General features: G+C 47.2%; 1 protein-coding gene across 2 annotated transcripts in view; it reads right to left on the bottom strand.

Moving 5' to 3' along the window:
- The window catches only part of SHISA6 (shisa family member 6), a gene marked incomplete at its 5' end in the record, with an annotated part of 396,338 nt that overhangs the window by 300,981 nt on the left and 67,824 nt on the right, over positions 1-27,533 (bottom strand). For both annotated transcript variants that reach the window (XM_084647516.1, XM_084647517.1), the window contains one exon: positions 16,022-16,117. In XM_084647516.1, coding sequence (XP_084503642.1) covers positions 16,022-16,117 — 96 coding nt within the window. The remainder of the gene's footprint in view (positions 1-16,021; positions 16,118-27,533) is intronic.

Genomic DNA, 27,533 nt, shown 5'->3' with positions numbered 1-27,533 from the left:
AGAATAAGAGTGTTTATACATGGAGTTAATCTGAATGCCTAATCCAGAATAATTCCATGTATAGACCAACCCTTTGAAATCCTTGAGAGCAGGGTTGTGCTGCTTAGAGATGACCTGCAGTGGGGCAGGGAGCAGCCCTGATGTCATACTGACTACTAAGAATTTTTCAAAACTACATGTTCCAGTAACAAAATAAAGCATCAGCTCTAACTCCTGCCTAGTGCAGGTCCTGAGCACAAGCAACACAAGTGCCTTCCTCCTGGTGCAGTGCTTTGGCGTGGGCAGCGCCCCTGAGGCCTCTCTCCCTGCCAGCAGTAGAGCCAGAGAAGGTAGGAAGTTCTGAGTCCCACTCCACTCTCCAGACTGAGGAGGAAGGAAACTCATGGCCGAGTTGCTAATAGCCTGGAGACCGGCAGACTGTGAAGTAGCTTCTCACACTGTGCTATTTCTGTAGCCACCTCTGCATGGATCTGATAGAAAAGCCACAGCCAGGTAAGCATATATAACTCCTGGGTAGGTTTTTACCACCTAGAGCCACAGCCAGCCCTGCTGACTGAGAAACAGCCTGTGGGGATTCCCTGCGGGGCACCATTAACCTCACAGGCCTGGTCCCTTCTGATTTGTTCAAGTATCTGAAACAAAACTCTTCTGCAGGCATATCTCAGCTCCACAAGGACTGCTTCCCATAGGCAGGAGCTAGAAGCGTGTGACAGAACAAGGAGCAATGGTCTCAAGTTGCAGTGGGGGAGGTTTAGGTTGGATATTAGGAAAAACTTTTTCACTAGGAGAGTGGTGAAGCACTGGAATGCTTAACCTAAGGAGGTGGTGGAATCTCCTTCGTTTGACGTTTTTAAGGTCAGGCTTGACAAAGCCCTGGCTGGGATGATTTAGTTGGGGATTGGTGCTGCTCTGGGCAGGGGCTTGGACTAGATGACCTCCTGAGGTCCCTTCCAACCCTGATATTCTATGATTCTATGATAAGAGGGGTTTCAGCTGCAGTCTCTCTAGAGGGAGCACCTGCAAGCATCCATCCCCAGGGAAAGACGCTGACTCACTGTTTCTCCTTTGGGTCTTGTTGCCCCTTCCTTTTCACTCAGTCCCCAGCCCCCCACCCCACTCCACTCCACCCCACCCCTGCCTATTTCTATTGCTCTCTTCATCCTCATTCTCTTTTTACAATTGCCTCCTTCCTTCTCTTTCCTCTCCCTCTTTTTCATTTTCTACTTTTGAGGCTCTCTGTTGATTCTATTCCCATGTTTTTACTGCTTCCACCTGTCTTTATATATAGGTCCTTGTAACTCAGTCAGTCCTGAGTTCTAATCCTGTCTCAGGCCTGGGGCAGGCCATTTCCCCACTCCATCTCCATTTCCCCCTCTGGAAAATGAGGGTAACAGTATTCACACACCTGCTGGGAGGAGTTTTGGGAGAATAGCTATGATTGGGTAACACACTGAATAAACTGATAAAGAATTATCAGTGTTATTGCCACTCTTGATTAAGCATCTTTTTCAGTAACTCAGTGTTAATATTTAAAGATGCTTCCATCTTATCTGCAAAAGAGAAAGAAGTCAGCAGCCCATCAGTATTTGTCTAGAGAAACCAGCAGCACCTCAGCTATTGCATTTCCCCTCCGTTATTCAGGTGAAAGCTCCATAGTGAGCATGAGGGTGAATGGCACGAGGGAGGTGAAGAGAGAGATCTTGCAGGGAACGCACGAGACATGCTCATTTTTTTCTAAAACCATAAAATGACCGAAGCTGAGGACACCCTATCCTGGTGGCTTCCCTTGCTCTGCTGGCTCTCACTGTCTGCACCCCTCACGCAGTGTCAGACACTGCATCCCAGCCACGCACAAGTGAAGAATTACAATGGACTGCCAGCTACTTGGGGATCCTGCAAAATAAGACAACAGGCTTGTTGCTCTTCGGAATGCTCCCCCTGTGGGCAGGAGATGAGGAAAGCATTGCTGGGGATCTGACACCATCACCCTGGAATAGGCAGCTCAGTCAATGGATGACATCAGAGCAGTCTCAGAGTGCAGCAGAAGCAGCCGCAGCCCCGCATGTACCTGGAGAGAGAGGAGCTACAGGGATTGTGGGAGAGATTCCTGGGGGGCAGGGAGAGAGGTATGATTATTTTGCACAGCCTTTTACTATCCCACACCAACAGACAAGCTGGAACTGATACTGCTTGGCTAGAGGTGTCACTCAGCTGTGCCTGGAGAGGGTGTATCAGCAAGCAGATATGGAGTCAATGGGCCATAAGCGGATTGTACGTGACAAGATCTGTGTCAGGATGTGCCACTGGGCACAGATCTGCCCACCTACCAACTACGACCAAGTATCAGGGCCTCTGTTTGGCTTTGGGAAGAGCAGCACAATAGAACACAGATGTCCCACCTCCTTTACGGTGCTTCACCCCCGTGCAGGATGTGAGCAGGGAGTGGGGCCTCGTCTTTGCAGTGATTAAACTCTTGATAGGCAGAGCAGAGGAGATAGAGACTGTGCAGAGCATGAGGCCAGTATGAGTCTGCGTGGACGTGCCCTGTCAGGGTGCTGACGGAAGCTGGGCACAAAGCCTGCAGCCCATCCTCTTGCCGACTGCCCCACTGTTTATCACTTCCCTGCAGGGCTCAAGCGTGTCTGGAATTTGACTTGCAAAGTCACGGCAGAGTTATAAATCAGCAGTTCCAATCCCTGAGGCCCTCTCTTGGCACTCTGCAGGCTGAATGGGGAGTCACTGGGGTTAACTGTAGCCCAGTAACAGCTGAGAATCTGATAAACCCAGTAACAAGACTAAAACCATCCCTTTGGGGCTGTGTTTTGTTTGTGTTCTCTTTCCGCCCCAGTGGGAAAGTCCAGAAGATACTGCCTGCTACTGAGAGGCAGAACACAACTGGCTGGGTCTCCAAAGCTGGGCAGGCCCACGTCTGCCTGCTGAGCTATGAACAGGCTTTAGAACCACTGTGATACATTCATGGACTTTAACGCACAGCAGAAGGATCTTGAATTCACCAACCCAACCACCGAGCCTTCTGTGCCTTCCCAGAGCTCAGACGTCAGTCCTGAGGGGTGGACTTGCTAGGAACTGGAAATGCCAAGAGCTGGACTCCCACCCCCACTCCCCAGCTTGCAGAGTGCCCACCTCCAGTCTGACACAGTAAGCAGCACTTTCAGTAAGGCAGAATTTCCCTGACTCCACTAGTAGATCAAACTCATGTTTTCTGCAGTGGAAGTGGCTGGGTGACATCACTCTCCCTTTACTTCCAACAAAGAGGTTGCCAGATGGGGCCAGATTGGGCCCATCTAGTTCAGTATCCTGTCCAGTACCAGCTGCCTCAGAGGAAGAAACCCTGCAGTGGGAAGTTATGGGATTACTTCTCCCCAGGTAAGTTCCCAAACAGTTAGAGGTTGGCTTATGCCTGAAGCAGGAAGGTTTCTATCCCTTCAAAAGCTCTAATTTTAATATTTCCTATGAACACTCTGGATAATCTTGCTACCCATATAAATGTCTGATCTGTTTTTAAATTCTACTAAATTTTGACCTCAGTTATTTCTTGTGGCAGAGAGTTCCACAGAATAATTTGTACATTGCATTGAAAAGTATTTCCTTTGCTCAATTTTAAATTTCCCAATTTTAATGTAATTGAATGTCCATTAGTTCCGGTGTCACAGGAGATAGTGAACAGGAATTGCTGGTCTAGCCTTTCTATCCCCTTCATTATTTTACAGACTTTGATCTTGTCCCTTCTTCTTTGTTTCCTCTGTGACGGGGCAAGGCCAGCTGGCTATGGAAAAGTAGTGGGAGATAGATATATTAGCTCCAGGCTAAACAAATCCCTGGTACCAGGTTAAGTGAAATGGAAGCTGCTCCAGGTCAATTAAGACACCTGGGGCCAATTAAGAACTTTCCAGAAGGCAGGGAGAAAGCTAGGTTGATTGGGACACCTGAAGCCAATCGGGGCTGGCTGAAACTAGTTAAAAGCCTCCCAGCCAGTCAGGTGGGTGTGGATGTCAGGAGCTGTGGGAGGAAGTTGTGCTGGTGGAGAGGCTGAGTAGCACACACCATATCAGGCACAAGGAAGGAGGCCCTGAGGTAAGGGTGACGTGGAGCTTGAGGAAGTGAGGGCTGCTGTGGGGGAAGTAGCCCAGGGAATAGTACACGTTATGTTTCTAAAAGGTCAACTACCATAGCTGATACTATTAGGGTCCCTGGGCTGGAGCCCGGAGTGGAGGGTGGGCCTGGGCTCCCCTCCTCCCCCCACCACCACCTTTGCCCCTTGATTAATCACTGAGACTGGGAGACAACAGAGACTGTGCAAGGAAGGATAACTTCTCCTCACCTCCCTTGCTGGCTTATGATGAAAATGGCTCAGTAGACTGTGACCCTTGTCTCTAGAGAGAGAAGGGTTACGTGGAGGGTCACAGTGAGCCTCTGAGGCTAGCGAAATCCACCAGGAAACGTGGGACCCACGGAGGCAAGGACAGAGCTTTGTCACACCTCTCTAAGGAGTTTTTTTCAATCTCACTTCATATGAAGTCCCTAATCCAGGCCCCTAATTATTCTCATCACCTGCTTCTGAACCCATTTCCATTTCTGCTCTTTTTGAGCTGGGGTGTCTAGAATTTAGCCAGTATCCCAAAAGGTGACATGCCATTGATTTATAGCTTGTAAACTCTTAGTATCTCTGCTTTGTACAGCACAGAGCACATCTTCAATAAACAAGAATGACTAATAATAGTTTAAACTAAAATGTGCAGCTTTTGTAGACATGTGATGTTATAAGATTTACTCAAATATGTCCTTACAAAATTCAGATAAAACTACTGAAACAACTCATTTCCAAAGAGATGCTTCTGAGTTGTGTGCACAGAAATGGCCTCATTTAAAGTACAGATCTGCTTAGAAATGTGACTATGCAAAACTGAGACGTTCTTATTTAGCAGATCCGCTTGTTGTGTGTATGCAGAGTCCTCTCTGCTGACTTTACTGGCTAACCTTTTTAAAGTTTTTCGCTCCTCTTAGCCCCACAGAGCCAACCCAGCTTTGGGAGAGGGAGCTGGAGTCTATTCCGTCTCATGCATTCTCAGCAGTATTTGAACTAAATTTCCAATTGGAAAATCTTTATTATTATTTGTATTACAGTAGCATCTAGAGACCTCACTTAGGATCATGGCACTTTTTAATAGTGATGATGCACAGCCAGAGAACCCAATTTGACTCTCAGGTCCCATGTTCAATTTCAAGGCTGGTCATTAGATAAAACACCTTTTTACTTGTAAATTAAGCACTTTTATTACAGAGCCACTGAGACACAAGACCAGGGAATCCTACTATTTTACAGTCACTGATCAGAGCAGGGACATACCTGAAGAAAGCAAAACCCATTGCATGTTCCACCAAGACAGAAGAGTAGGCAGGTCTGGGAGAATGGCCAGCTACTGAAATGCACAAATGCATTTTCAACACAGGTACCAGTCCCAGGCCAGCTGAACCCAATGTCAGAGGCTTTGGGATCAGGCCCATGGTTCGAATCCCAGTTGTGCTGCAGAATCTGGTTTCCTGCATATTTCAGGAATTACTGACAAGCCCCAGGTTCTTTCTATCCATACCTTTCATTGCACCCATCCCAATAATAGCCACGTGTCATGTGCACAGTTACAAAGAGAACTGTTCCCATCTGAAAGCATCATACTCCATCTTTTGTGCGGCGTTTTAAGCGGGATGGGTCTCCATTGTCTGCCTCGAGCAGAAGTACTGCTGTCTGTTCTGCAGCTGTCAATATGGAGGGAAGGCCTGTGCAAAGTGACATATCTTCCATTGTGGCTGGATAGCAGCAAGATGCAAACTCAGCCTGATCTCGAGCAGCAGAGAACCCCCAGCACAGGGGGGCCTGCTTCGAAGGACGACCCTGATTCATCTCAGTTCTACTCTGAGAAGGTAACTACAGCATCTCTGAAGGCACCTACAAAACTGAGGCCCTGGTCTATTGGGGGCTTTAGAAATCAGCACCAAAGCATTGGCGTGGATATGGAAGGAGCTGGGGGCACGTGCAGTGTGCGGGTTGGTGGTATGCTGTGCTCCCAGCCATCTGTTGCACTCAGCAGGTGGAGTTGCTGGGGCTGCTGCATGTTGGACAATTGGTCCTCACAATCCCACCCTTGAAGGGAGCTGTCATGACAATGGCATGGATCACCATAGCTCACTCTGCTTGTGAGGTGAAGAGGTGGGGTCTCCTAGGCATCTCCTGCTATGGCTCCCTTGTGGGTGGTAGGAAGAGCCATGAGTCTAGTGGGCCCCTGGCCATGGGAAGCAGACTCCCACAGCAGAGGATGCTCTGCTTTTAACAATTCAAACACCAGCCATTAGAGAGCAACATAAATAACTGCCAGCAAAAGCCACCATGCATCGAATACTCCCCCAGTACTCAAGCACTCTGACAGACCCAGTAAGTGCTGTACGGCTCGTTCTGTGCCACAACACTCTGGCATTTCTACTGTCCTGGTCATTAACTGACTGGTCTCCGCGCCCTCTGCCTCTGCACTGTGCAAACAGCTGGCAGGGAAGGCTACTCAGCAGCAGCCCACTCCAAAGCGTTGGGAGAGAGACAGGAGCAACTTCCTGTTCCAGCACTCGTGGCAGAAGGAATGGGGCTGTGTACACTCAGCAGCAGTCTCCCTTCACCCTGCTGGCTTTACTCTCTGCAGCCCCACAACAACCCCTATTACAGGGGGCATCCATAGCTGAACTCCTTCCTGCTGAAAGAGGAACCTTGGGCAGCTGCTGCTCAAATTCCCACTGTTTTCATCTTCTTTGTTCCAGGCCTTGCAGTCAGTCAGGTCTACACTGCATATCCCAGAGGTGCCAGCCATAGCATGTAGCTGAAGGAGAACATTTGCTATCACCAAAAGGAATTTTTACCTAGTTTCACCTTCCTGGATGTAAAAGTAAAAGGCCAGGCTGGATTTTCACACTGCTCATTTACCTCACTGTTATGGAGCACGGGGTGCTCACACAGGATGCCCAGGAAGGTGCTAGAGGTGTCTAGACCAACAGACTGGAAGAACATCTATAGAGGATCTACACTGAAAAGCAGCCACATGCCCATCGTCCTTCCCCTTGCAGAGAACCCTGGATCTCTAACCCCAGGGGAGGTGACCATGGAGCTGGCTGAATGTACGAGTGCAGCCTGTTACCTTAGCTCCACCCCTGTTGGTGCAAGTACCCAGGTCAGAGTGCCTTCCAGCTTGGGCTCCCCCACCCCCTGGCTCCTATGGCAGCTGGCTCTGTGGACTTCCCACTCTCTGCAGTCAGACAGCACAAGGAAGCAGCCACTCAAGGACTCGCCCCACCAGAAGCAAGCTGAAAAATTCGCTCTTGGTTCTCCTGGGAAACAAATTCAGAATTTTTTCTCCCACAATTTTGATTTTTGTCCTGATTCAAGAGGATTTTTTGCCCCCCAAATTTGAGATTTCCATGAGAGGGAAATTCCATTCTCCAGCCTGCTCTCGTTGGCACCATCGTTAGCACCTATCACCCCTCCCCAGGACACTAACAGTTCCTCCTTCTCTCAGTATCCCCTCTTCAGCACTTTCCTATCGAACCAAATCAAACCCCTCCCACTATCGCTCCCCAGGGGCCTGGAGCAGTACTGAGGAGCCTGCAGGTGAACCAGAAAGGTGACGGCTCTGCAGAGAGATCAGTTCAGAAAAACAGGCTGGGCTGGAAGTTCCTGCAAATTACCCAGCTTCTCCACCCCAGCTTCTCCACCCCACACCCTGTAGGACCCAGGGGGCTCAGCCTGCACAGGGTGTCTATCAGAGGCAGGCTGAGGAGGAGGAGCAGCAGCGAGGTCTGTGAGCAGAAGGTCCTGCAGCAGAGAAGTCAGCAGACCTCTACAGCCCTCCCTCTCTCCCCACCAACATCTGGCCACTTACTTACTAGTGGTGCCTTCAGGGAATCTGATAGCCTCTCCCCAACTCCCATCTCCTGAGTGACTCCTGCACTGGAAATGGAGAGGGGCTGCAGGTGGCAGATATCCTCTGTCTTCGGGGCTGTGCCTGGTAGGGCTGCTGCCCTTCCTGCCTCCAAGCCCTGAAGGCATCCTCGGGGCCCAGGGAGTGGCTTGATCCACTTTCCCGCCGGACAGTGCCACTCCACCAGCCCACATTAAAACCAAGGGTGATCAGCCCCGCATAAGGTCTAGCTTCAGAGCTAGGGTTACAGATTGTCCCATTCATAGCAGAGACCTCCCTCAACCTCCTATGTTGCTGTCTGTTAAAACAGCCGTTCATCTGATAGCCATGTAAGGTTGTCTTGGGAGGAAGGGAAGGTAATACCAGTTCCCCACATGGGTGCTTGCACATACACCGGCACACACACACAACTGCACACACACAGGTGCTCACACACTCAGACACGTGTGTGCTTCATTCCAAAAACGCCTACTCAGAATCCTAGAAGATTGGCCAAATTGGAGGATTGGGCCAAAAGAAATCTGATGAGGTTCAATAAGGATAAGTGCAGGGTCCTGCACTTGGGATGGAAGAACCCAATGCACAGCTACAGACTAGGGACCGAATGGCTAGGCAGCAGTTCTGCGGAAAAGGACCTAGGGGTGACAGTGGACGAGAAGCTGGATATGAGTCAGCAGTGTGCCCTTGTTGCCAAGAAGGCCAATGGCATTTTGGGATGTATAAGTAGGGGCATAGCGAGCAGATCGAGGGACGTGATCGTTCCCCTCTATTCGACATTGGTGAGGCCTCATCTGGAGTACTGTGTCCAGTTTTGGGCCCCACACTACAAGAAGGATGTGGATAAATTGGAGAGAGTCCAGCGAAGGGCAACAAAAATGATTAGGGGACTGGAACACATGACTTATGAGGAGAGGCTGAGGGAGCTGGGATTGTTTAGCCTGCAGAAGAGAAGAATGAGGGGGGATTTGATAGCTGCTTTCAACTACCTGAAAGGGGGTTCCAAAGAGGATGGCTCTAGACTGTTCTCAATGGTAGCAGATGACAGAACGAGGAGTAATGGTCTCAAGTTGCAGTGGGGGAGGTTTAGATTGGATATTAGGAAAAACTTTTTCACTAAGAGGGTGGTGAAACACTGGAATGCGTTACCTAGGGAGGTGGTAGAATCTCCTTCCTTAGAGGTTTTTAAGGTCAGGCTTGACAAAGCCCTGGCTGGGATGATTTAACTGGGAATTGGTCCTGCTTTGAGCAGGGGGTTGGACTAGATGACCTTCTGGGGTCCCTTCCAACCCTGATATTCTATGATTCTATGATTCTAAGATTAGGGCTCGAAGAAACCTCAGGAGGTCATCTAGTCCAACCCCCTGCTCAAAGCAGGACCAACCCCAACTAAATCAAGTGCTAAACTGCGTTGGACCTAAATCTGTTTTGGTGACATCCACACGATACCTGGTGCAGCGGGGTGGTGCAATGGCTTTACCAGCACTCGTCAGGGATAAGCTGCAGAACTCACCCATGGGTAATGCACCCGTCCCAAACAGGAACTGGAAAAGCTCCATGCCACACGGCCATGTACGGATATGTGCAAACCCAGTGTGTGACTCGCAGTTTGTACTTGGAGCTACAGTCGGCAGCTCCAGCACAAGAGCAGGTTGTTAACTGTTGCTTGGCTGAGGAAAAAGCGATGAGCCAGTTTGTGCAGTTGTCCCCCAGTCCCTGTTGCTGATCCCCCAAATCCCATCTGTGTCCGGAGGGGCACCCTTTGCTCATAATTAGGCCTAGCTAGGGGGCAGCCAACAGGGCATGGTGAAGGGCTCCTTGAAGGCTGTGTCTCATCACATGCATCACCAGTGCCGCCTGAGGATGACATTTTCCCTTGTTACAGGGAGCAGACTCTGGTCAGTGACTGAGGGCACACGGCTCTATGTATGTTTCACTGGGTCCTGCTTCGCCCCATGCGCCCCACTGCCTATTGTTCCTGGTTACCACCACTGCTCATTTCTCTGTTGTTTATTCAGTGAAGTCAGAGAGGGTCTCCTCAGACTTTACAAACCCCTTTGCCCCTCTGCCCATCACTTGCTGAGGTGGGAAGCATCAGTTTGGAAGGCCAGGGTCTTTTGAAATCTATCTAGACGGTGGCTAGGGACACATTTTGTTATGTAATTGGGAAGCACCCCTCCTGGGTAACCCAGGGGAGAAGATCAGGATACCTGAAACCAGCCTATTTTGCTGCCAAAGCCCCTGGCCAAAGGCTGTTCCATATGGATATATTTCCTTACTTACACATTCACCTCCTTCAGTGCCTACAGCGATCTGCTGGCAACGGCAGGCTGCACCGATGCTTCAGGCAGTCTTGTGGTGTCAATGCCAGCTCCTGACCTGTGACTGCCTCTGAGACAGACATTCCCCTCCGGCTCGCCTCCCACCGGGCCATTCACAGGGCTAAAGCGGAGACGCTGTCCAGACTTTGCTGATAAATAGTTTGTCACGTCTGAAGTTGGTTAAATAATTCAGGGAGTGTGTTGAAATGCCCTGTTGTATACATGAAATCTTTCTACGACACTGTGGAGGGGTTTCAACATCCTAATGAGCCCATTTCGAAGTCAATACAATTAGTGGCAGCTACGCAATGGTTCAAATTAATCTGGAATCAAAATGCAAGCGATCTTCAGTGCTCAAATGGCAAGATCCCATCAAAGTGATTAGTTATTATCCAGGATGGAAATAAAATGATTCATTGGGATGCAGCTGGCTGCTGTTTGACATCCCACCATTGATTTGATCTAACAAGTGTTTAATGAGCACAGGGACTTGACATACCTAAACTGCAATTTTTTGCATAACCTATTCATAGTGCATTCTGGATGTTTTCATGGAAAACTGACCTTTCCAGAGTCATCCTCAGTCACATTTAACTGGCAGCATATGAGTTATTTGCCTCCCTGTTTGAGGAGTCTCAGGCATGCTGCACACACAGATTACTTATGAAACGATAGAATAGGAGGGTCGGTAACCTCCAGCTCAGAGGTGTTCAGTTTGATGTTTTGTATCCATGTTGTGCTGAGGCTGGGGGTGCCAAACGTAAGCCCTGGAGCACGTTGGAGCAAAATACCTTTCCACTGATGGAAGGGATTTATTTTGATTGCAGATACAGAGTACAGAAATGGCCAGCGGTCAGTTCAGAAATTACCAGCTAAAGGAATAAATCAATAGTCTTGGGTGTGAGACAAGAAGTCCTCAGTCCAGTGGGCCACCAGCCAGAACCACAGGGGGAACCCACAACAATGGACCACCAGCCAGAACCACAGGGGGAACCCTCAACAAGGGGCCACCAGCCAGAACCACAGTGAGAATAGGAAACAGAGGCCACTGACCAGTACTACAGGGGGAATCTGAGATAGAGGCCACCTGCCAGTACAACAGGGACCGTCTGGGATAAAGACAACCAGCTGGTACCACCGCGCAAATGTGGGATAGAGGCAACCATCTGGTACCACCGGGCAAATGTGGGATAGAGGCAACCAGCCGGTACCACAGGGCAAATGTGGGATATAGGGCTACCAGCCGGTACCACTGGGTGCATGCAGGTAACAGCAGAGTATTGTTTGGTATGCCATATTGAGACCTGAAGCATAGTAAGGTGCTCAGATACCATACTGACCTTGTCTGCACCAGTACTCTTCAAATATTCCACCATTGCACAGCCACTGGTGCGGCACCACGTGAACTATTGCAGGCAGGCTGCCAGGAGTTTTACAATCACGTCATCCAGACCAGCGCTGCGTAGGTTCATGGGGTTATGCATTAGCACTCCCATCCATTGCCTCTGGTGCGGAGCTGGCCCTGGTGCCAGTGTGAAGGTGGAAGACTTGCAGAAAAATGGCTTGCATAGACTCAGCCAGTGTTGAGCTACAAAGCTTGTAACATTAGTGATCTACAACCACCCCAAACCAGAGCAAAATGTTTCGCACAGTGATTTCTGGAAGAGCCCACTTTTGTAGGATCTGTAAGAGGAGTTAGAGATGTCTGCAGAATTACTGGAAATAGCCTGGGGCAGAGTTTTTGTGTGGGGACAGCTGAGTCATCCAGGTTTGTAAAATACATGTCTGGGTGTGATTTTCTGATTTTGTACCAGACATGTCCCATTGAGGGTCTGGCTTGAACTGACAAGATCAAAGAAAACTCCAGTAAAAGTACACTTCTACCCTAAAAAGTGACTCTGTAATAATGTCATTGTAGGACTCCATATCCATTGTGTCTCATTGCTCCCAGATCTGTTGTGATTAGTTTAACTGTATCAGCCCCACAAACTCATTCTGGGATCTGAGAGGCAAGCTGGGTTCTTTATTTCTCATCATCCCTAGTAACAGATGTTCTGGAGGTCAAATTTCATCAGCTATCCCTGTGATGTCCTAGTGTCTTCAGATGATGTAACCAGTGACACCTGCACAAACCCACTTAAAACTACACAGGTACACAGGTCCAAAGGGGACAAAGGTATTGCTCTGGTGTAAACTGAGGTTATAATTTGGGGTGCAGAATCTTTATTGTAGGCAATGAGGGTGAGATGAGAAAAGCCTGTCTGACTCAGAGCCCAGGCTAAGTTTGTGGGGCTGGGAGTTGGCAATAATACGCTTTTACCTGCAAACTGAGAATATCTGATTTGGCATCATTAAGAATCAGTGAATATTGGAACCCACATTGCCAGGTTTGCAGGGCTACTTTTCAGGGTGTGAAACGTTTGCAGGGCTACTTCTCTAAGGTTATCAGTCCATACTTTGTCTACCCATGGTTCAACACATCCGGTAAAGCAAAGACCTGCCATACCTCAGCAGAGCAGGATGAATGGAATCTGTCCTGGGAATTGGGATATCCTCAAGCAGCTATTATCTGGTACAATCAAAACCACAGAGCTCACAATTCAAGAGAGAAAATGTAAGTAAAAGAACATTTGTATAATACATTAGTTGAGATCTTATAAGTTCTAGTACTCAGTGACCCTTTCTTTGTTTCATTGGGTAGTTGACAGATTGAGGAGGGAGACCAAAGAAGAGACTATACCTCACCAACACAAAGTTCTATGGTTTGAAAACTTTGGATGTGTCCCCCGATCTTTTGCACTTGACTGAGAGTAGAGGCCTTTCTCCTGGTTTGGAGAATACATTGTATAGTGATTTTATAGACTTTAGTGACAAGCAGTGATGCATCACCCAGTGGAGTGTCATACAAGAATCATAAATCACAATCTCCCAGGAACTTGTGAATGTCAGGCACTTGAATTCACTGATGTGGTATCCATGGTGCTCTGCCATGTCTCACATCCCCATCTCCTTCCCAAAATAGCCTAATTCTAAAATATTATTCAGCTCTTGGAGTGCTGCCATAGCACAGGAGACAGTTGAGAAAACATAGAAAATGTGTCTTCTAGTACAAAGAAATATTAAGATGCACTTTCTGAGGCTCCGTTCAAACCAGAGACAGAAGCTACTTTCATGATACCATAATAAATGGGGCAGGACAAAGCTGTCGGGTTAATAGAGGGTGAGGTAGTGCAGTCACCTCACACACTGGAAGTCACCCATGATGAAGCCTCAACATGAAGCTGTATTTCTACAAAGAAGAATTGTATTGGACCCTTTCAAATTTGGAAGCAAATCTCTCAAAGCTACACTATGCTTGCTGGGACATAGTCTCTTTTGCCTACAAGTACAATTATTCTGACAATTAGAGCCAACAGGAAATTTTCAAACAAGAGTGCAATAGATATGCCGGGAAGGATTTTCAAAAGCTCCTAAGTGACTTGAGCACAAGTACCACTGAAAATGCTCCTAAGTCGCACCTACCTGTTGCATCCAAAAAATCCTGTATTCAGAGCACAGACAGACAGTTATGGCTGCAAATAGATAATGTCACACACAGACACTTATGTGCCCACTTATTGATTTATACAAGCAAATATGGCAGTTTGCATGTGCAATCAGTACATTCACTTTTCAGACACATCAGTGTTGTGTAAACTTAAAAAATTTGCCCTTAAAAGTTAACCACACTGAAATACCATTTAAATGTGATATAAACCTGTAGACAGTTTAAAATGAATTCCAAAGGCCAAGGCAAACCGATAGAGAACACTGAAATGATTGACTTCATACACAACTAAGGCAGGCAATTTTCTTCAAGCAACAAAAGTCACTTGTCCACTTTGAAAAGTATGTTTCTATCTTCACGACTATCAGTTATAGTTTACATATAGATTATCTATTCTCCCATCTTCTTATTGATGGGGAATGTATTGTGTGGAACTCGCAGGAAAGCCAACAGCAGATGTGTATAAATCATCTATCTGCACATCTAAGGAAGAATAGACCCCCCTGAGCCTCTTCAGTTAAGGAAGGAAGGTAGATTTTATTTTAAACATAGAAGTAACTGAACAATATTGTACAGTAAATTGATTAAAGATCAACTAAAATATCTGAGAGGAAGGAGCATGTTGCCAGGCCCTGCCCAGGGGATTCCAGCAGTTAGTCCCATGTGCTCTGGACACACCACTCCGTGCTCTGCACCCCAGCCTGGGTGCACTCCCCATGCTCATCATCTCAGCTTAAACATGTATCCCATCATGCTCAGTGTGAGCTCAGGCCCTGCTGGATATGAAATAACAATAAACCCCCATTTCTGAGGGAGGCCTCATGTGTCCCACCATCCACATGTCCTTCCTTGCCCCTTTTTAGCCCCCTGCCCCCTGGAAGGTTAGTGGTGTGTCCCTCTGCTTCCTCCTCGCCAGTGCTCTGCCCAGGATGGAAGTGCATTACATGTCCCATGGGTGCTGCCTCAGCCTCAATAAACTTTATTTAAATACACACAGACATACACAGACAATATACAGATATTTGTTTCTTCTCTGAAAGTTCTACAGGACTGACACCGCTTTGGATGACACTCATGGAGAATTTTAAAAAGTGCAGCAAATGTATGAAAAATAAAACTCTTTTAATGGTGGTCATCCACCGAAACAACAATGGATGCATGTTCAACCAGGCGGGCACATGGACACAGCTCCACACATAGTACATTGGCTCTGTATAAGCATCTCCACATACATTGTGTCTATATAAATGTACAACAGTCTCATAAGACAGCAAGGAACAAAATCAGATTAGTATGGACGTGGCACACCCTTGCTCTCCCAGCTATATGATCCACTGTCCATGTACTAATGTGACTTTGCTAGAATATGGAATGTAAACACAAAACTGGTTCAAACAGACATTTGCACCATCTACTATAGAAACCCCCCACATATGCAACAATGTTATAAAAGGAAAAGTCATCTAGGGGTTCTGGTGACAAGTTACTCAACACCAGCTCCTGCAGATTTGTTATCACCATAACTCCTAAACAGGATTATATGTTTGCTTATCTAATATAGCTACAGCTATCTTTCAACATAGATTGTATGTACAGTACATATACACAGAACATACACAACACACAATATGTATATTTAGGTGTTTTCATGTTTGTACAGTATATCACAGATTATGTGAACACAAAATATATGTACGTGGACCTGTGAGAAATCATTTTATAAAATATTTGTAATACCAAACCAAAAAAACCAACAACAACAAAAACAAATCCCCAAACCTGGAAATCAGTTGAATAAACAAAAATCCCCATTCTTGAAATGGGGCCACCTACCCCCTTGGGTGGCATTACAGACCTTTCTGTTCCCAAGATAAAAGCAGCAGCAAGAGGGTCAGTTTGCATCTATGCTCCCAGAAAACACAAAGCAATACAAGTTGTCAGATTGCAAACTCAGAGTGGTGTCTGTATTCCCTAATTCTGCACTCTCCCTCTCTCCCTCACTACGGTGTAAGAGACTCTGCCAGCGGCACAATATTTAACCTGCAACAAGATGTACTAGAATAAATCTACTGACTGCAGTCCAGAACTGTTGTCTCCTATCACTTAGAACCCAGCTTCTGAATTATAGCTTTTTATTTAAAACAATCTTTTTATTTAACAAAAAATTGTTTCCACTGTACCCTTCACGTGTCCTCTTCCTAACGTGACAAACCCGGAGGAGATGAAATTGTGGAGATCTGGCCCTCCACTTCGATAAATATCCTTCCCATAGTGACCTGCCAAGGCAAATGACAACAAGCAAGGCATTACTCAACATATCCATTACACTATGCATCCACATTAGCCCCAAGTCAATGAGAGCCAAAGCCCCGTCATATAGTGAGACAATAAAAAGCAAGCGAGGACGTGAGAGGCATAGAGAGTTCAGAGAGCAGGAATATCTAAACACAACACAAATAGAGTGTGAATTGCAGAGGAGCTGCCAGGGGTTACAAACACTTAACTGATACCAAAATAGGTTCAAATACCAAAACCATGGACTCAAACACCCCACACTTTAGGAATTAGGCCCATCTTTAGATGAAAGATTCAGCAGCATTGGGACGAGTATCCCAAAGTGAGCAAAACTATCCAGACCTTTGAGACTGAGAAACTGGACTGGAAATCTTGTGAGAAACAGCTCTGATTCTTCCCGATGCCATCTAGGCTGGGGGAACCCTAAATACACCATTCCTGATGTGTATCAGTGCTTCTGCTTCTGGTCTCAAATATTTTGAGCTTCCAGGCTTGTCTCACTGAAAAGTGACATTGGTATAGCTATGTCTCTCCAGGATGTGAAATATCCAGCCTGACCTAACCCCTGGTGTAGACAGTGTTAGGTCAATGGTAAAATTCTTCCACCAACCTAGTTACTGCCTTTCAGGGAGGTGGCTTATCTACAGTGATGGGGGAATGCCTCCCGACACTGCAGTAAGTATCTGCACTGAAGTGCTAAAGCAACTGCAGCTGTGCCATTGTAGTGTTTTAAGAGTAGACGTAGCCTCAGAATTACTCTGAGTTTAGTTAGAGTTCATGAGGAAACTGTAGATGTCTCCCTATGCTATCCAAATGGGTTTCCCTGTCCCTATTAGAGATGTGGCTGGAGAACCTGCTTCTTAGCTTTGACTTGTTCTAGCTGAGACAATGACATTGGACATTGGAGGAGGGGGTCCCCAGACTCCTTCTTACTGCTTTTGCTGGCTGAAAAGCACTTCCTTGGTGCTGCCACCCAGTTGTGACAGTTAACACACAGGAAAAAGCACACCCCTGACATTGGCTGCCTCTTTAATACCCAGAGATTCTGCCTGTGCCTCCCCGAGACTATGTGTCACTCTGACACAAGAGCAAAATCAGCTGCTTGTGAACGCCTCCCTTTTCCATGTTTTTAATTCTTCTGTTCCTCTTCTTGAACAGAGTCGCAAATGAGACTGGAGCCAGTGGGAGGAGAGGGAAGCACGGTTCAGCGGGGCACAGCAGTTTTCTTTTTTGTCTGCATTTTCGTGATGCCTTGGAGTCTAGCTACAACAATGACTGACACGCTATCAGTGCCTAAGACAGGCAGATATTTTTTCATGTAAATAGGGATAAAAAAGAAATATGCACATATGCTATTACATCTAACTGATGGCTGTGATTTATACATCGCCTCTGAGCAACTGCTTGAGTCAGAGATCAGGCAGTGAAAGAGTATGAAATAGTACAGACTGACTGGAAGATTAAAAGATTGTTTGCTAGTTTGTTCTCTAACCCTTGCCACCCCCTCTTTGGTGCAACATACGAGTTAAACTGAGAGTTTCCCATGATAACAAAACAACATCATTTGAACAGAAATCATGTTTCCTCAAGAGCAGCCTGTCTCAGGACAGTTCAAATGCCAGTAGTTATTTCTTTTTACAGATACATTATGGGATGATGTGTCTATTTTATGTATTCCTTTATTCCCACTCACTTCTTGTCATTTCTCATGGCCTCCCAATGTAAAATTACTGATATATGAGCTCTCACTTTCAAAAGTGCCTAGAGGAGAGCTAGCGGGACAATCATAGCAGCTATTATTCACACAGACATTTTTATAATCACCACTTGATTGGAATGGTTCACACTGAAACTGAATGCCATTCCCAGTCCATCCCTTCTCTGCAGGCCCAAGAGCTCAAGGAAGTACAGATGTGGTGTGTAGAGAAAGCAGAGGTATGTGAAATACTCAGGGAAATGAAAAACCAGGCAAAATCCTGGCTTATTTCACATTTTGTGACCTACTCACAAATAGCTTCTTTTCTGAAAAAAAAAATTTTTGTTTACAGACATGTATTTTTCCAAATGCAAAGGGGCCAGTTTTGAAAAAACCTGATTTTGTGTCTCACCATTGCAGGAATTATCCAATGACTGGAAATACAAAAGTAGCCATTCCATTGATGTGCTAGGCACAGCAAGAGGGCAGAAATGTTCATGCCAAATACTTCAAGAAGATGCTGGATTTTTCCCAGCTCTCCCGGTCACCCAGCAGGTTTCATAGTGTGTGGTACCACTCTCATCAGCTGGCATCAGAAGGGGTTGGAAATATGGAGAAGCACTGCCTGGAATCATCACCCCCAGAATTAAGACTTCATCTTTGCCAGAGCCATGATATTCTCAAACCAAAATGCAATTCCGAGATTCTCCTATGGTTTTGCCGCCATGAACAGGCAATTACTGGGTAAGACTCCTCCAGGAATGTTTGCGACGTGTCTGTCTGCACAGCTCCAGTGGTCTGGAGTGACAGAGTAAGGTGGGTTTTTTAATTGTGTTAAGGAATCTTGATTGGAAAATAAAGAGGTCTGGTGTTTTTTTTAAGCACAGGCTGACCCTGGGACTTCTTGCCCTTTTCTCTGTAAATTTTATGATTTCTGCAATTTCTCCCCTGTCAAAGCCAAGACGTTCCTCATCTTTGGCTTTAACAATCAGACAGCCTGCCCTCCCTGCCTACAGTGACCAGATAGCAAGTGTAAAAAATTCGGACGGGGGTGCGGGGTAATAGGTGCCTATATAAGAAAAAGCCCCCAAAATCAGGACTGTCCCTATAACATCAGGATATCTGGTCGCCCTATCCCTGCCTACTGTTGGTGTCTGTCCCTTTTCTTTCACTTTTCATATATTCTGCTATAAGCTGTAGGTCTAAGGCAGCCTTTCTCAAATGCGGCAACCAGGGGATTTTTCTGCAGTGCCCAGGAGCTCCAGGGGCAGACCTCAGCACCCCCCACATGTCTTCAACCACAGGACTCTGGGGTCAGGCTTCAGATCCTCCATCCCTCCCTTTTTCAGCCACGGGACTCTGGGGGTGGGCTTCAGGAGGGCTGACCTTTCCAGATGCTGTGGTCAAGAGGCAAGAAGCGGGATGAGCCTGGGGTGTGAGGCTGCCTGGGGCACTGGCAGGGATTAGCAGGGCCTGGGTGGAGCTGGGGAGCCCAGTGCTGTGGGGGGAGGTCCTGGGGATGGGGGGAGGCAGCGGGGGCCAGGGGCCCCAATTACAACTGTACATTATTTTTATTATTGAGTCTTACATAAATAAATTACAATGATTTGGACATCTCTATGTGCACATTTGTTTGTTTTTCCTAAAATTAATTAAGTATTTTAGGAAAATTTGTCAGAGCAGCCACCAGCAAGAGTTGCTGGCCATACACTGTGGCCACCAAAAAATTGGTTGTGAGAATCCCTGGTCTAAGGAGTTCTTAGGTTTTTGAGCCTTGAGCCATGGTGTCTCCTGGGTTCATATCCCAGCTGTCCTGTGTGTGGTCACTTCCTGTTCCCGCTGCTGGGAAGGAGTGAATCTTTGCTTGTCAAACTGCCCTCCCCTCCAGCTCCCCACTCATCAGCCTGCCCATGCGTGGGCATCTGACCCGCCCAAAAGAGGGCAGAGCATAGGCCTGACACAACTACCCCGCCCCCATCCCCTCTGACCAGAATAGAGTGAGCCTGTCCCTTTACCTTGGTCTGTCCTCTCTCTGTTGTCTGTCTGTTTTTCTTTGGTTGGCTGGGGACATTCTTTTAACAAAATCACAGCTTCGCAGGTAAGCTGAGCACTAGAGCTGGGCAATAACTGGTTGTTCAGCTCACTGGCATTTCCAAAAGAAATGGGAAACATATTTGGTTTGAGTTGAACCAAATCCAGCGCTAGGCCATAAATGACCATTGTGATCGGCCATTTTGACCTCCTGCGTAACACCGGCCAGGGACTTAACCAGGGACTCCTGCATCAAGCTCAGTCACTACTAGAGTATCTCTTTGAAAAAGACTTCTAATCTTCACTGAAGTTTTTGGGTGCCTTGTTTGCCAGGTACTGTGTAGGGTTCCTCCAGTCTGAGGTTCCTTGGGCTGCTCACAGGACATTTTCCCTTTTCATCTCCACCCCAAGAAAATCAATTAATTTAAACCATTGTATCCTACAGCAAGTGTCCACACAGAAAGCCACCTCCTTTGTTGTCCCCCCTGTCCCCAAGCAGTGGGTGGTGCATTCCAGTGGACAGGGTAGTTCAGTAGGACTCATGAAGACACAGGTTCTATTCCTGACTCTGCAGCTGGGTGACCTGGGGCAAGTCACCTCGCCTCACTGTGCCTCAGTCTCCCCATCTTAAAAATGGGTTACCACACTTGTGAAGCACTCTGGGGTCTGTGCTGAAGAAGAGCTATGTTTTATTATTATTAAATCAGCACATTTTTCTTCCACCCTCAAAGCAGTCACCCACATATCTTGATCTCCTTACAGGGAGTACAGTACTTTGTTACACAGTACTCCTCTAGCCAGGCTGAGTCTTTAAGGTCTAGTTCTTTCATTCCATATAAAATCGAACAATGCTGCTTTTGATTACCACGTTCGACTCTCCATCAAATACTCTCTCTCCATCGCGTGCACACACACACACACACACACACACACACACACACACACACACACACACACACACACACACACACACACACACACACACACACACACACACACACACACACACAAGCTTGGGAAGGCCAGTGTGTGGCACTGGAGAGAGACAGGGGGATTAACCCTTATGTGGGTTCCAAAGAGGATGGCTCTAGACTGTTCTCAATGGTAGCAGATGACAGAACGAGGAGTAATGGTCTCAAGTTGCAGTGGGGGAGGTTTAGATTGGATATTAGGAAAAACTTTTTCACTAAGAGGGTGGTGAAACACTGGAATGCGTTACCTAGGGAGGTGGTAGAATCTCCTTCCTTAGAGGTTTTTAAGGTCAGGCTTGACAAAGCCCTGGCTGGGATGATTTAACTGGGAATTGGTCCTGCTTCGAGCAGGGGGTTGGACTAGATGACCTTCTGGGGTCCCTTCCAACCCTGATATTCTATGATTCTATGATTCTATGTTACTGCAATTTTCAACAGATGGAGTTCAAGCACAGAGGAGAATGACTCCCCTCCCAGAAGATGCAGGACCCAGGAAATGCAGAGTGGATGAGTGGTTTTGCTCACCAGACAACAAAGGCAGACTCTTTAGGGCATGCAGAACATTTCTTTGCAACTGCATCCTAAGTAAATTGCATATGGAATGAACTTGGTTATGAATAGCAATTACAACTCCAGTTCTAGGACAACAGAATTATTAGAGCTGAACTAAAATGCTGTTATCTACCTTTCAGAAATGTTATTACTAAATAAGGATTACATTACTCAGGAGAGGGATATAAGGGCTTTCACGTATAGAAGAGAGGCATTTGGGTGATACATGTTGGAATTACATGCCACTGTTTATAGGATTCCCTAAAAAAAATATAAAACTAGGAATGAGAGGTCAAGCTCCAAATTGCTTAATGAAAACATCATGCTCACATGCATCTTAGAAGAGCAAAATGTCATGGGGGGTTTTAGGGAATAAAAGATGCAGCCCATCCATGGTGCATCTCAGTTCTGCAGGAGTCTTCTCACTGGCCAATTTTAAACATTTCAGGGACTGGAGACAAAGTATGTCAACGGCGCAAACAATTCTAAGGTGTGTGTTAGATGCATGCACAGAAAAATGCTATGCATTCCCTTGGAACTGAAAAATGACATCTATTTATCTTGTCAATCCAATGTAGTGATCTCTGAAGGTAAGAAGAGATGCAACTCAGAGCAAAAGAAAATAATTCTATGGGCTAGTGCAGAGTTGCTGAAGAGCATGGAGCACTCAGGCAAAACAGTTATTGCAGCTGACCACCAAGAATCACCCGTTTGTGGAAAGTAGCTGCAGTAATTGGCCAGCATTAGACAGGGCTCCTGGCTGAAGGCTACCCTCCCACAGGGACTTGTTTATAGTCAGGTCAGACATTTTGCTATTTTACCACAGCATGGGAGGGTAGATTACCAGAGATTACAATGATAACAAGGTGCCCCAGAGGGATCACACACAAGGCAGCTGTGCGTTTCTAAAATCTTCTATCAGAAAGGCACGATTAGGGTATTTCTCCAGGTTTAATGGCATTTGTTCCAAGATTGCTGTGTGGATCCCATGCGTGAAAATGCAGCAACAAAGAACCAGGAAGAACTCTGGGTAGGCTAGGGAGAGAGCAGTTTGGCAATACTTCATATCCCTGCCCTTGATCCTGGGGATGCTCTTGTCAACACTCACTTCCCAGTGCACAGAGCTGGAGGTGCTGGAATTGTTCCCTAATCTAAATTACACTTGTAAGGCTGCAAGGCAGCTTCAGGAATACTGAGTGTCTGCCCTAATTCACATACGCTGTGAATATGAATGACCACATCTGCATAAATTCACACCATCTCTCAAAGATTTCTTCCATCTTTGCCTCCCCCTTGAGCTTCCCTATCCTGCCTCCAGCTGGCTGCATCCTCCCTTGAACCTTGAGTTTCTCCCCACCCCCCTCTGCCTCCCCTTTCCTCCCTCAAGTCCCCACCTCCCATCTACCCTCCACCCCACCACACCCCAGAGCTCTCCCCTCATGTGTTCCCTGACCATAAAGACCCTGCCAGAGCACTGACTCTAACTTCAGCCCACCTGTGGCCATAGAGATGGGGCTTGGGCAGCCACTTGCACAGCACCCCCCCTACCCAGTGCTCTAGTCCTAGCTTTCCGGCCATGGGCATGTCGGGGGCTGTTCTCTAGGCACAGATCCCACTGCTTCAAGGCCTTTGTGATTCTCCTGAAACAGAAGACAGACTCTGGGGTTTGAGCTAGAGAGACAGAGCAGCCCTGCCAGGCTGGCTCTCCCATGGACTGCCAACAGGGACTGTGCCCAGGGGCCTGGCCTGGCTGGAGTGGGGGTGTGGGGCTCAAAAGAAGCAGTGACCTGAGGGCCCAATTTTCAGAGGTGCTGAGCACCTGTATCTAGCACTGACTTAACCTGGAGTTGTAGGTGCTTAGCGCCTTTGAAAATCAGGCCTGTAACTTGACACAAACACAGCACAGGCTCACCACAAACTCCCTGACCTGAGCTTAGCTTTGGGTTCAGCACAGAGCCTGAAGGCAGCGAGCTCTCCAGCACTGCTAGCCACAGTCAAAAGTTTGAGTCAGGTCCCCACAATCATGAGACTGACCTGGAAATCAGGAGAGCTGTTGGTTTTGATAATGCCTTTTTTGGGGGGGATGGGGGAGGTATTTCCCTGCTGGTTTCTGAACATTTAGAGAGCATGCTAGCATTTCTCTATAGCCAGCTGCTTGCTTTTACTGAAAGCTGGGATATTCACATCTTCTGGGCCTTACGAAAAAAGCCAAATATTGCCAGATTCATGAGAAAGTCATTCACTCTGAAGGTCAATAGACTTGGGGTAAAATATTCAAAAGTGCCTGTGTGACTTAGGAGCCTGAGTTGGCCTGAAACTCCATGATTCCCTCTTAATTCAAGGGCAGTCTGGCTTGAGTGCCTCTGCCAATTGCAAGTGTAGCACTATGGCAATTTCCCTGCTGAAGTCTAGTACTGGATTATAGAGCATGCACAACTTGCCAAGCAGCAGGCTAGGGAGGTCATGTGCCAAAACCAATCCTGCAGCACTAAATTGTACAAACACTAACGATGCATTAATCCCTAATCATTCTTATGCAACCCTCAGTGCATCAAATTCCAAATAAGTAACATGGAGGTGGCTCAGACTGTACGGTTACAGTTTGTACTTCAAGCATTGCCTGGTTTATTTGTACAATTACTATATGTATCTGCATATTCCTCCCCATCAGACTTGATCAGAGAACCCCAGATGTTTGAGTAAAAGTTCATGTCCTTATTTGGCATAACCCAATTCAAGTCTCCCTCTCTCTGAATTGGCCTGAAACTGAACCCAAGCCTCCAATGCGGCAGGTGAGACTTCTGAACACTAATGCTCTGTCTAGGTCTTGTAATACTCTCACCTCCACATTTACTGTACAATATCCCCTTGTGGACATTTAATAGAGATTGAGAACAGTTTTATACCAGTCCAAGAAATCTGGGATAAAAGTATCCACAGATTGGTTTACAAGTTCTATAGCAAGCATCTCATTCACAATTCCATTCTAGAGGTTTTACAGTAATGTCTACAGATCCCTGTTTATTTCTTCTAGCACCCAATTGGTATCATCCACGTCACGTTCTATTGGATTTTCTAGGCTCGGATTTTCAAAGGCGCCTAACGGAATTAGATGGCTAACTCCTACTGAAATTCTATATAGAGTGCAATGTGTACTTAGAGGGCCGCTGTGGTAAAAAAGCTAATCAATTATGCCACCAAGAAGAGGTTGGAAGTTAAAATCCAAATCAATGCAATTGCCCAAGCTGCTCACCTCAATTTGTCATGCGTTGCTTCACCTGTGATTGTTTGTCCCACTAAAAAGTTTTCTAGGTCAAAACAGCTGTTCTTAGCTTTAATAACTTCAAGCGAAATACCACCGCAGGGAAAACAATTCTTCCACCACTTATGTAAAATTGACTAAACATCTAGAAACACTGTGTTATATTCAAATGTGATCAAAATGAGTCCTGTTCTTTACTCAGATCTGGCTAGATTTTCTAGAGCTATGATTTTTCTTACGGTCCAACCCCTGTTCTGCAGACATGAATTACAGGCACAAATCTGAGTAGTTATGCAAAAAGAGTCTGATCTGTGCCTGCAGCTGAACTGCAGATGTCAAATGCGCATGTAATTGAATTCCTCATGGAAAATGTGACCACAAATGTTGTGGGTGCAGTGTGTACCTGCAAAGGAAGGTTGGACTTTCTTAAACTCTGGCTTAACAAAGGGTTATCTCTTGTGATAAACAAAAGATATCAGTTAAACATTGTCTATGTTATGCATGAATGTTAAGCTGCTAAAAGTGGAAAACAACAGTTGCGTAAGTGGCTTATCTATCCATCTTTCCTTTTTGAAAAATGCTACTGGTGCAAGAGAGCTTCCCCATACTCCAAATGGGAAATACTTTTGGAATCATTAATATCTCTTACAATGAAAGAAGCTTTTACGTGAGATAAGTATCTATCCATCCACCCTTATACACACCCATCATCATCTATCTGTCCATCCACAACCATACACAGCCATCATAAGAACATAAGAATGGCCATACTGGGCAGACCAAAGGTCATCTAGCCCAGTATCCTGTGTTCTGACAGTGGCCAATGCCAGGTGCCCCAGGGGGAATGAACAGAACAGGTAATCATTAAGTGATCCAGCCCCTGTTGCCTACTCCCAGCTTCTGGTAAACAGAGGCTAGGGCAAGAGTGGGCAAACTTTTTGGCCTAAGGGCCACATCTGGGTATGGAAATTGTATGGTGGGCCATGAATGCTCATGAAATTGGGGTTGGGGTGTAGGAGGGGGTGAGGGCTCTGTCTGGGAGTGCGGGCTCTGGGGTGGGGCCAGAAAGGAGGAGTTCAGGGTGTGGGAGGGAGCTCCAGGCTGGAACAGGGGGTTGTGGTGTGTTTGGGGGAGAGGGCTCTGGCTGGACGTGTGGAATCTGGGGTGGGGCTGGGGATAAGGGATTTGGGGTGAAGGAGGGTGTTCCAGGCTGGGACTGAGGTGTTCAGAGGGCAGGAGGGGGATCAGGGCTGAGGCAGGGGCATGGGGGTGGGGGTATGAGGGCTCTGGCTGAGGTGCAGGCTCTGGGGTGGGGCCAGAAATGAGGAGTTCAGGGTGCAGGTGAGGGCTCTGGGCTGGGACAGGGGATTGGTCTGCGGCGAGAGGGGGGTGAGGGCTCTGGCTGGGGGTGTAGGCCATGGGCTGGGGCTAGGGATGAGGTCTTTGGGGTGCAGCAGGGTGCTCTGGGCTGGGACTAAGGGGTTTGGAGGGCGGAAGGGGGATCAGAGCTGGGGTGAGGGTTGGGGCATGTGAGGGGGTAAGGAGTGCAGGCTCCAGGCAGCACTTACCTCAAGCAGCTCCCAGAAGCACCGGCATGTCTCCACTCCGGCTCCTATGTGGAGGTGCGGCCAGGCGGATCTGTGCACTGCCCTGTCAGCAGCCACTTCCCCTGCAACTCCCATTGGCTGCAGTTCCTGGCCAATGGGAGCTACCATGCGTGCGCAGAGTGGCCCCCGACCCCACTCCCTGGCTGGACCATGGGAGAGGGGCAAGCCCCACATCCCACTCCCCAGCAGGAGCTCAAGGGCCGGATTAAATCAGCTGGTGGGCTACAATCACCCGGATATCTGCTGGGGGAGCAATACAGTAGTGCACAGACAATCGAAGAAGTTTTTGGAAAGTGTAGGGCACAATTTCCTGGTGCAAGTGCTGGAGGAACCAGCTAGGGGCAGAGCTCTTCTTGACCTGCTGCTCACAAACCGGGAAGAATTAATAAGGGAAGCAAAAGTGGATGGGAACCTGGGAGGCAGTGACCATGAGATGGTCGAGTTCAGGATCCTGACACAAGGAAGAAAGGAGAGCAGTAGAATATGGACCCTGGACTTCAGAAAAGCAGACTTGGCTCTCTCAGGGAACTGATGGGCAGGATCCCCTGGGAGAACAACATGAAGGGGAAAGGAGTCCAGGAGAGCTGGCTGTATTTTAAAGAATCCTTATTGAGGTTACAGGAACAAACTATCCCGATGTGTAGAAAGAATAGTAAATATGGCAGGCGACCAGCTTGGCTTAACAGTGAAATCCTTGCGGATCTTAAATACTAAAAAGAAGCTTATAAGAAGTGGAGATTGGACAAATGACCAGGGAGAAATATACAAATATTGCTCAGGCATGCAGGAGTGAAATCAGGAAAGCCAAATCACACTTGGAGTTGCAGCTAGCAAGAGATGTTAAGAATAACAAGAAGGGTTTCTTCAGGTATGTTAGCAACAAGAAGAAAGTCAAGGAAAGTGTGGGCCCCTTACTGAATGAGGGAGGCAACCTAGTGACAGAGGATGTGGAAAAAGCTAATGTACTCAATGCTTTTTTTGCCTCTGTCTTCCAAGGTCATCTCCCAGACTACTGCACTGGGCAGCACAGCATGGGGAGGAGGTGACCAGCACTCTGCGGAGAAAGAAGTGGTTCGGGACTATTTAGAAAAGCTGGATGAGCACAAGTCCATGGGGCTGGATGCACTGCATCCGAGAGTGCTAAAGGAGTTGGCGGATGTGATTGCAGAGCCATTGGCCATTATCTTTGGCAATCGGGGGAGGTCCCGGACGATTGGAAAAAGGCTAACGTAGTGCCCATCTTTAAAAAGGGAAGGAGGAGGATCCGGGGAACTACAG

Source organism: Lepidochelys olivacea (genome assembly GCF_965140295.1).
Source record: "Lepidochelys olivacea isolate rLepOli2 genome assembly, chromosome: 14".
NCBI classification, from domain to species: domain Eukaryota; kingdom Metazoa; phylum Chordata; order Testudines; family Cheloniidae; genus Lepidochelys; species Lepidochelys olivacea.
This window is presented reverse-complemented; position numbering and strand designations above follow the sequence as displayed.